Source organism: Etheostoma cragini, chromosome 10, assembly GCF_013103735.1.
Source record: "Etheostoma cragini isolate CJK2018 chromosome 10, CSU_Ecrag_1.0, whole genome shotgun sequence".
In the NCBI taxonomy this organism is placed as follows: Eukaryota; Metazoa; Chordata; class Actinopteri; order Perciformes; family Percidae; genus Etheostoma; species Etheostoma cragini.
The window spans coordinates 253,184-263,656 of record NC_048416.1 but is presented as its reverse complement, the minus strand read 5'-3'; the positions used below and the strand labels follow the sequence as shown (position 1 = coordinate 263,656).

The 10,473-nt window shown below is 45.2% G+C and overlaps 1 protein-coding gene across 9 annotated transcripts in view; it reads right to left on the bottom strand.

Moving 5' to 3' along the window:
- afap1l1a (actin filament associated protein 1-like 1a) overlaps positions 1–10,473 on the bottom strand; it is a 30,183-nt gene that overhangs the window by 9,588 nt on the left and 10,122 nt on the right. For 2 of the 9 annotated variants that reach the window (XM_034883848.1, XM_034883847.1), the window contains exons 2-14: positions 5,462–5,587; positions 5,241–5,324; positions 5,044–5,123; positions 4,476–4,617; positions 4,225–4,320; positions 3,908–4,122; positions 3,616–3,795; positions 3,394–3,477; positions 2,227–2,302; positions 1,904–2,023; positions 1,611–1,822; positions 719–864; positions 525–597 (exon numbers count right to left, since the gene is read on the bottom strand). In XM_034883848.1, coding sequence (XP_034739739.1) covers positions 525–597; positions 719–864; positions 1,611–1,822; positions 1,904–2,023; positions 2,227–2,302; positions 3,394–3,477; positions 3,616–3,795; positions 3,908–4,122; positions 4,225–4,320; positions 4,476–4,617; positions 5,044–5,123; positions 5,241–5,324; positions 5,462–5,587 — 1,634 coding nt within the window. Of the gene's footprint in view, positions 1–524; positions 598–718; positions 865–1,610; positions 1,823–1,903; positions 2,024–2,226; positions 2,303–3,393; positions 3,478–3,615; positions 3,796–3,907; positions 4,123–4,224; positions 4,321–4,475; positions 4,620–5,039; positions 5,124–5,240; positions 5,325–5,461; positions 5,588–6,264; positions 6,459–6,516; positions 6,683–7,139; positions 7,477–9,343; positions 9,614–10,473 lie in introns of those variants that run through there. The other 7 variants (XM_034883852.1, XM_034883855.1, XM_034883853.1 and 4 more) reach the window with 7 other exon arrangements.

The following is a 10,473-nucleotide window of genomic DNA, read 5'->3' as shown; positions in this document are numbered from 1 at the left end:
GGGGGGGGGGGGGGGGGTGCATGACAGATTAGGGAAGATGCACAAAGAAGGATGATGACAGAGGGAAAAAATACAGCAAAGTTTGAATATTACGTTAAACATCAAAGTTAGATTTACTGGACTGAGACCACTGTGTATGTTTGCCGCTGTAAGTGTTGAGAGGCACATGTTTTAACCGCATGTCTGTTGGGTTGAGAAAGGACTTTACAGGCTGTAAAACTGCCATGAGCTCTCGCCTTCCTGTCACCAGTTTGATGTTTTTCTCTTTTTTTTCTTCTTTTTTTCGTCTCCCATGCCCACACACTGCTTTTTCTCTGGCCTACAAAAAGCCGTCATTGATAAGGGCGTAACAGAGCACCGCCTGTCTGTCTGCTCAGGCGACTGACATGGAGTGTCATATTTAGACAGTGACTGTCCCCAACAACTGCACACACACCGCCACGCCGCTTCTAATCCCGTCACATCAAAGTAAAGCATTCCACATAAGATTTAACTGAACTCGGAAAATGTGTGAATCTGAACACCTGCATGTCCTCATTAGGGACCTCATCATATGTTCTAGAGTCTGTGGAGGCACTGCTGGAGGATGTGGCCCACCTAGGAGCAGAGAAGAAGGAGAAATGAAAGTTACGTGAGGGCTTACGATCATTACATTGGTCAGTGGCCTTGCTTTGACCTCATCCAAATATTCCAACTCCCCCCTTTCTTTCTCACTCACAAGAAGGAATGCCGCGCAGCGTCGCGAATGTTAGCGATGGTTTCCACGTCAACATAGTCATAATGCAGTGACTCAGGATCCGTTGTGGACCCTGTCTCTGCCAAGAGGACACCGAGCCACCTTCCAAGTTCCTCAGAGCTGCTGGCCTAAAAAGAGACGAGACAAACCAACTTGGAATTTTACACGCTTTAAAACCTTAATAATGGGCTGAAAGACGCTAAAATGAGGCTAACTGCAGAGTGATAAGATGAGACGATAAAAGAAGAAAGTGGGTTCGTCACTGGGGGCAATTACACAAAGCCATTTGACCTATTGTTACACAACAGGACAGCTTAGAGATGAAAGGGGAGAGAGAGGGGGAATGGCAGACAACAAAGGGCCGCAGGTCGGAGTGGAACATTCTGCTGTGGCGAGGACTAACTCCCATTTTCCACCAGGCGTGCTTGTGCTGCATTCCAGAGGCTGTGCTAAAGAAATGCGTCAGGTCTAGCCGCGGGTCGTTGGACAGCCGGAATGTGACAGCTAGACTAACCAGTCAATTGACCAAAAGACCCCCCCCCCAATATCGATTGTCCTGTGAGTCGGGTGGTAAGGTGCTCCGCCTCTGAGATGCTCCCGTTATGGTATGGCACGTGGCGGAGGACGGACCAAACACACCACAGATGTGCCCAGTGGAGAATCGGAGCAATTGTTATTAATTAGAGCAGCTTTAATGGGACTGGACTCGATATCCATGAAAAAGGTCTGGGATTGCCTCCACACAGCTCTCACAGACTCCGATTACAGAGGGTGTGTGACATCACTTTCTGCTCAGGAGGCCATTACTGTACTATATCTTTCTGCTATATTAAAGTTCTGAATGTAAAAAAAGAAGGAATGTTCAGTGTTTTACCTCCAGAGCAGCCACCTCTGTGCAGTTCCGTAGGATTCGAAAGGCAAAGGGATGTTTAGGTCCCAGCCCCGGGACCACCTCACAGCCAGGGAGAGGAAGTGAAGGCAAAGAGGTGCGAGTGTCTCCTTTGTCATGGTAGAAGCGCAGGGAGCCTCTGCACAGGCAACACCACTGCTCCCGCCACACCTGATTCACCAGCACCGACACGTAGCCTGCATGGCGAGGAGGAAAAGAAAAATGACGCGTCTGCAAACCTGGAGACCTTTAAAAGGGACAGTGAAGTGGGGTCGGACCTTGTCGAGGGTCGGTGTACGATGTCCGGAGACCTCCTGGCCGGGGGGGCTTCTTCTTAGAGAAGCTGATGATGCGTGTGATTTTACGGCCTGCAGCGAAAGGTCCCCGTTTCACCTTGCCTGCATCAGAAATGGATTCAACAGTTTGGTTTTCTCCACACCTATCTTTAGCATGTGGAGATTGTATGTAAAACTAAAAGATATAATTAATTAATCTTAATTGACTTTAGAAATGTGAAAATCCAGGAAGAGCGTGAATCTTAAATTAATATTTCTTTTGTCAAACTGCTGTATTAGTTTGAGGCTGTGTGTCTCTGTCTCACCAGTCTCTCTGCAGTTTTCTCCAGTTGACACACCCACGCTGTCTGAGTCTGATGTGTTCCTCTCTGCAGAAAGCCTCTGGTGAAGAAGCAGACACAAACACACGTTTAGACCTTTAGAACAGCCGTGTCCTACATGTCCCACACAGGATCTGTCCGCCTGCCAGGATTAAACTAGAAGGCTTGGCCTTCCACATAATGAGCTAAATAACTATACTTGAGAAAAACTTTTAACAAGCTTACATGCTTTTACCTCTGGATTCTTTCCTTATATTACTTAAAGGTGCCCCGCCACCCATATCTCATGACTATGTGGTAATGTCTGAAGTCCTACCATGGACTATGTAACTTGGTTACCGTGGTTACCTTGTTTCAAGCCATTCTAGCGTGGTACATGGTATAGAAAGCCTGCAGGAAGACCATTTCGGCCAGTTCTCATTCTTATTCAACCAGCTAAGCTGCTGGACTCTGATTGGCTAACAGCCACTCAATGAGAGCCTGGCTATTAGCGTCCTTTACCCAGCTCATGAATATTAATGAGCTTAGGCAACATGACCTCAAACTGACCAGCTGTTGTAATTGGTCTTATTTCTCCTCTTATTTCTTTCCAGTGGCTACAGCTGACAGGGGAGATAGCAGTTCATCTTCAAATTCAGCACACAAGACACACACACACACGCACACACGCAAACACACGCACACACACACACACACACGCACACACACGCACACAAGCACCATTCATTTCAACACATGCAAGTAGAAACGGTTTTGTGTGGCAGGGCACCTTTAAGAACATTATGAGACTTATCAACTTCTTTTTACTCCTTCCAACTCCATAGTGCCTCCTCTCACTTCACCCCTTTTGCAGCTTTGTTTCCAACAGGTTGGTAAGCCTGAAAGAGGATGTGTCTGTTCCAACACTGACTCACCACCATCCCTAGCATTGCTGCCTTGACACCCAATTACACTATATATCTCCTCTTTGTTCTACAAGGAAAACACATGTACTGTACTGTGTTGAGCAAAGCAATTCTTTAGGGAAATTGATGGTGACAACACAATTACTGCTTGCCACCCTTTTTTCCTCACCTCACCTGTTACGATGAATTATGAATTATAAAAACGACAGGGACTTGCTGACACAAACATCCTCTCTCCGGCGCTTACCTTGTCAAGTTGAGTTTTTCTTGGAATGATGGGAGACGCAGATTCCTCAGGCCCCACACTCTGACCACTCACCTCTCTAACAACCTGTGGAGGATATTTTACATGTGTCACTCTCGACTGCATGCTTCCTTATGAGGTTGACAAGATTCATTGACAAGATTGAAGGCTGCGTTACCAGTCTGTTTTTACTGCAACCATGCACGTCATTTAAACGTAGCTCACCCGAAGCCATCTGTGGGCCTGCTCCTTGCTGTGTACCGCCAGCACCAGTGCATCTCCATTGGGTGAGGTGAAACGGAGTTCATGGTGCTTCCTCTTGCTGTCTTTGGGTGCATAGACCACAGTGCATTGGGGCAACAGCAGATCCACATAGGGGCACGTGTCCTTAGAACTCTTATAGCACTGCAGAAAGGAGGACACATGGGAAACTGCGAGTGTAAGAAGAATTGCAGAGTATGCATCCTGAATGCATAATGCCAGGTTTTGCTAAAGAATTGAATGAACAACTTCTCACCTGCAATCTGTTGCCCCGTATGACAGTGAGCTGTTTGGCCCATTGGCCGAAGCGTTTCTTGCGCAGCAGGAAGGCACAGATGTGACAGTCCCGGGCAGGAGGCATGGAGCTCTCATCCGAGGGCCACTGATGAGTGAGTCGGACGCCAGGGCTCCGCTCTTCCTCATCCTCTTCATAGGACTCGTACGAACTGCTCAGAGCATCAGAGTCGTTGTCTGAAAAGGCCAAAATACTGTGTTTTATTAGTTGTAAAAATGAAAGGGACTTTTTATCCTGTAATCTCGTTCATTTTGGGGCTGACTTTGTTCTCAACTTACATGAGTTTTTGCGGTGTGTGTTTATGCAGGTAGGGGGGTAGTTGTTTGCAGCATCTTCATACCCATCCTCTATAGAGTTGGGAGGGCTAGGCCTGACTAAAAATGCAAGACATAAAAAAAATCCCTAATTACTCCTTATGTTCCATCATGAACTTGAATCCAAATTGTATTTTGTAATTACCGACTTAGAGGTTTTTAAGGAAAAAGGACAGTTAGGGCGCTGAGTTCAGCAGAGGCCGGAAGATGCTGACCTCGTGTGATGATGTATTCGGGCAACTTGCCCGGACTGAGGGGCACTGCCTCCTCATAAAACTCCTCGGGGGGAGGCGTTGTGGGCAGAGGGGGAGGAGAGTGCGCTGAGTGTGCTGGGGCAGGGGAGTCTGCATAGTTCTGCTAAGGGAAACAAACAAACACAACTCTCAAATTTACCTCATAACCATCAAAGATTTCTTTTTCACAACCTCCAAACTACATCATCAAAGAGATCCAGAGTCAAACCCTAAGAATTATACCGATAAATTAGACACACGGGCTCTGTGTGGGTCCCTAAATCTGAACGCTTCCAACAGCTTGCAGAGAGTTGAGCATGTGTGCATGGGAAACCCCCACAACATGGAATACAATCTCTGTTTTTCTTTGCTTTTTCTCCACAAGTCATTGTAAAGAGTAATAGCCTCTGCAAAGTTGGATTTGGACTGGGAGTGCGGAAAAGATGGGCAGCATACAATATACACACAGCATTATATATCCCCCACACACTCGGCCATATGTAAATGATATCTATGGAAAAGAAAAATTTAAGGTATATTGGCTACTTTCCTGCTCCAAAGTGTCAGCTTGTGTGCTATTTTCTTGTTTGAGATCATCTGTAACATCCTTTAGGTCTCCAAGCTCGCAGTCTATGGAGGCCAAAAATGTACATTTAAACTCACACTTATAAAGACAACACAGTATTTGCAGCTCATTTATATAGATATGTGAACAATGCACAGCACCATGTTGGAACTCCAAGTCACCAAATGTCTCAAAGAGGGACTCTACAAAGCTGGTGCCATTTCTGTACACCGCAGAGTTCATGTAGATGTAGTCGGTTCCTGAAACTGGAGGCAAGGAAAAATACAATTTACCCTAAAATGTTGAGTACATTGCACATTTTTATAATGTGGATCTAAATAAATCTCAGACAAACCAAGAGAATGAAAAAAACGTGAGGCAGTGTTTCCTGTGTCTCACTGACCTGATGGCTGGATCTGCTGCAGGAGGTTCCACACGGAGGCTTTCTTCTCCTGTGTGGAGGAACTGAGGCTCTCCTGGTCCAGCATCTTTAGCAGGACGCCCAGCTCACTCACCAACACCTCCATCGCTGCACAGAGGGGGGCAAAGGTCGGGGCGGGGGGAGTTATGGGTTCAGAGTATCAGCAGGGAGGGCAAAGGTCAGACTGACAAGTCTAAACAAACCAAAGGGGTGTATGTCAAAGAGCCTCTTTCTGCATGGCTTTCCCTGTCTTTTCTTTCATTTTCTGTCACAGTTTGTCATTATCAATCGGCCGCCTCATCACACAGTCGCCCTCTCCTCCCCTTTCTGTCTCTAGTCAGACTAAACAACGACGAAAAGCTGGAGTGACAAGAAACACGTCAGCTAATTGCTCATTAACCCCTCTGCAAAAAAGTGGAAGTGAAGCTACCGAAACATAAAACATTTTGCACAGACTTAGAACAGAACATCCTGCACAAGGAGCAAAGAAAAGCAGCTGAAATGTTGCAGGCTCACCGACTGATGGGCACATACCCAAAATTCAATCAACTGTCAACTCTCAATGCTCAGAGGGTAAATTAAATGTTCAACACAGACTGTAAAGATGTTGGCAGGAATATGAGATTCTGACAAGAATAACTGAAGCACCACTTCACAGAGCCCAGAGCAGGCCAAATGTACCAGCAAGCAGAGTCTTGTGGCACCTGATCTTTATCTAACAGATTTAGTCCTGGACTAAAAAAAAGAAGAAAAAAAAGAACACAAGCCAGTTCAGACAGGCAGACCTCTTGCAATACATATTCTTCACAGAGCCCCCCAGGTTCTGGAACATGTTGAGGACTCAGCTTATAGGAATATATGATCCACATTACATGTTGATCTGGTCCACTCCCTGTTTTCAGAACAGAACCAAAATAAACCGCCTCACTCCCCCAGCTGCTGGCCATCCTGAGAACAAGTCCGAAACCTGCAGTTGATGTTTGCATTTGGAAGAAAATCAGATAAAGGAGGAATCTAGACTCAAGCAAAAGGCTTACCAAACAGCCACCATGTCTCTCCCGTCCTCCTGCTAGTTTCGTAGCTTCTGTCGTATTCTTTCCCTCTGCTTCGTACGCATGTCTTTACTTCTGTAATCCTGAAGATCCCTCGGAAAAACCTGACTGCCACAGTCACCGCTGGCCCACCTACTGTATCTGCCTCCTCCAACTCCCTCCAACTCTTTCTGTCACTCCCCTCCTGCCCCATTTTAACAGTCCAGCCTCTTGACCTGCTGAACCGTGCGTCTTGCTGGGGTCAGCCATGGGACAGCTGCTGAGCCAAAAAAGTATTTTTTTGGTGGGCGGAAACAACAAGTAAACAAACAAAAAATACACACAGAGACATGCATATGTGCACACACAAAAAACTAAAACTTGAACGATGTGTATTTAGTGGGACGTGTCAAAAGTGAACTTTGGTGCACCTGTCAACAAGCCAGCCTGTTTGAGGAGCGAATGAATGAGTTTAGGGCAGAATGTGGGATGTCTTACTCTGACACAACAATCTTGTATGTAATCACCACTAACAAGTAGAAAGTCTTGATCATCTGGAAGATGGATCTGGTGGTTGTGAATAATGTGTGTTCTACATTTCAGACTGCTCCCACTCCTTAAATACATACTTTCCTGAGGTGGGTCTTCCGATGGGCTTCACAATGCCTGGCCAAGGCTACAGTCAAGAAAGAGCTGCAGTAGGTGTGTTTTTTCCTGTGTCTGTTTAACCACTTCTTTACTAGTGGGGTTTCCTTCTATTGTGATAAAAGCTTGCACTCTGAGAAGTGGGAATGAGGAATTAATTCATGCCAGGACCTGGAATGTCTCCTCATTAAGATCTGATTCACCCAGGGGAAATGAAGGAAATGGGGGTCAGGGAGGGAGAGGAAACTCATGAGTATAGGATGCCTTGGCCTGATGAGTGTTGTTTCTCTGCCAGACGTTCCAGCTGTTTACATTCTGGCTCTAGCGCACCACTGGGCTTCCTCTAACCTAGTGGCAGACAGAACTTTATCCACAGCATGACTCATTTACAGAAGAAAGACAGTGAAATTTACAGCAGTCAGAAATTAATCGAGTATACCTCAGAAATCAAGGCGTCGCTTTCAAGGAATTAGCGTGAAGTAGGTCACAAAACTCATAACCCTATTTCACTACGTCACTTGGACCAGCACTCTACAAAGCTTATTATCCAATTTGATGATAACAGTGTTACTTGTGCCAAAATGAGAGGAATTACTACATAGTATTTGGTATGTGAGGCCAGAAGACCACGCTCACATCCTCAGCCTTGCCTTTATAATCAAGACCACACTACTCATATGAGTTCATCTAAAACAGCACTTGGTCCTTTAAATCTCTGCTGCAACTCTTGTGTGTTTGTGTGTAAGTGTGGTGGGTCTTTAATGTTTTAAAAGCCAGATAAGACTGTGAGCATAGCACCTGAGGGAAACTACACACGAGCTTGCAAAAGATAATAATGCCACATTAGGTCTGCTTTCTGTCCCCAGAGTCAGAACTAAACAGGGGCGAGCAGCGTTCAGTTTCTATGCTCCTCATATCTGGAATAAACTCCCAGAAACCTGCAGATCCGCTGCTACTCTCACTTATTTTACATCAAGACTGAAGACATTTCTTTTTGATGTTGCCTTTCTTTAAATGATTGTTCATTTCTTTAATGTTTAATTTCTTACACTGCACTGTAACTTTTATTCTTGTGTTTTATCTGTTTTTATCTCTTAACTGTTTTTAACTGTTTTTGTGTAAAGCACTTTGAATTGCCCTGTTGTTTTAATGTGCTCTACAAATAAAGCTGCCTGGCCTTGCCTTGCCTTGCCTTGCCTTACATGAAAACAGGTTGGATGTGGTTTGATTAAAGTCCGAATAGTGGGAAATTAGAATACTGAATGTGAAGCTAAAAGAAGGACAAAGCCTAACTTTAAAATCAACTTTGATTGATGGGATTTCTGGCCGCAAAAAAGGTTGGTGCAGGCAGTGCACCATGCTGGAATGTGTAGAGCCATTCAAAGCTCAAACATTTACCTCCTCACACTTGTCTGACAATTGTTGTGAAACACTAGACACATTCCTCACATTGTTGATAGTGCATGACTCTGCATAGTGGGTTTGTGTGAGTGTGCATGTATAGAGAAGCAGCAGAGAGACATGTTTGTTTGACAGTGCAGAAAAAGACCTTTAAAAGAGGCTTGCATTAAGACCTTCTGTACAATCTGCTTGGGGAGTGGGGGTTTGGGAGGGGGGATAGAGTAATGTCAGCGCACTGAGCACCTGTGCTAACATGTCCAACAAACCTTGATATGAAGAATAAAGTGACCTCAGACGGGTGCACAGGGTTTATCCTTTACTCCCTCCTTCATATGCCAAGAGCTTTCTTCATGCTGAGCTGAGCTTATTTATCTTGCCACACATCCCACACTCACTCACACAAAGTAACTTCACAGTATCTAGAAAGTGATTAAATTTGGCAGCAACTCTGTTTCACAATCCTGTTGCAGTCAGACATTTCAGCTAATTATACAATAATTTGCATCCCACAAAGAGTCTCTAGTGGCTTAAAAACTTCTGCAAATCAGGGTGGAAACACTGCGGCTTTCTCAACAGTGTTGCCTTTCTTGGTATTTCAGCCAGCTAGCACAACGAAGACATCACCTGATGTCTCAATCTACGTTAACAACACTGTCCTTCACAGCATGTGTCTTCGCATTGTTCCCTATATTTACATACCTATACAAATCCTTGGACCTTCTTTAGCTTTAGATACCTGCTGTGCTAACATCCTGACAGGCTACAGAGACCGCCCTTCAGCATTTACCTTCAACAGCGGTGGAGGAGAGTCCCACCATTTTCCAAGGTTGAGAAGAAGACAAACTGGTTCATTGACAAGCAGATACTGCAGGAGATATTCCACAGCCTCTCTGTGTGTTGTCCTGTGAAGTCTTTGTAGTGGAGGTGAGCTCTAGCCTGCCTACTGCTGAATTCACACTTCTTTTACCTCTCCCTTCCTCCCTCTGATCTGTTATCTCCCTATTCCTCCCTCCCACTCTGTCTACCCACCTCTCTTTTCTTTTAGGGGGTAGGGAGATTGTGGTGGTGGTGGTGCTCTTTGTGTGTGTGTGTGTGTGTGTGTGTGTGTGTGTGTGTGTGTGTGTTGCCCTTCTGCTGTAATCCTAGGGATCGTATAGCACCTGGGAAAGGCTTGCTGTGTAAACACGCACATGTCGACCATAATACCTAACTCACATTCTTTATTCTTTCACATTCTTCCCCTCAATTCATTATTAACCTTTAACTAGTTGCACATAAAAAGTGCCATCCAGATGATGCCAGTGAACCCACTGACATACCAGATACAGTAAGGCATTGTACTTCTACTTTAAATTAGAGCATCTTGAACACTGTAACTTTCTGATTGAGATGCCAGTACAAATGTCCTCAGTGATGTTGCATCCTCTATATTTAAAATGGGTTTTCTAAAAATGATAAAGTGAAAGATTCAGTGGAAATTGTAGAGTGGAGGTAGAAACAAGTTGAGACGTTTCAGTTGCATGACTTTTCGCCTTGAGGCAGGCTCATGGGCTCCAACACGATGTGACACGCTGCTCAATCACAAGGGCCCTAACACTGCGACTCACTGAAACTCACATGCACAGACCAAACACACTGCTTCCTTGGTGAAGGCAGAATGAAAACAGCGTCAGCTGCCTGTGGGGCTGCTTGGTGCAACAACCAATCACTGTGAAGTTACTATGTTGAATTATTAAAGAGAATGTCAAATATAAATTCATACTGTTTTGCTCTGACCTAATGGAAACTGTTTAGTTAAAAGACTATATTTGGGGAAATCTGCATATTCACTTTCTTGCTGAGAATCCATCCATCCATCCATCTTCGACCGCTTATCCGGTATCGGGTCGCGGGGGCAGCAGCTCCAGCAGGGGACCC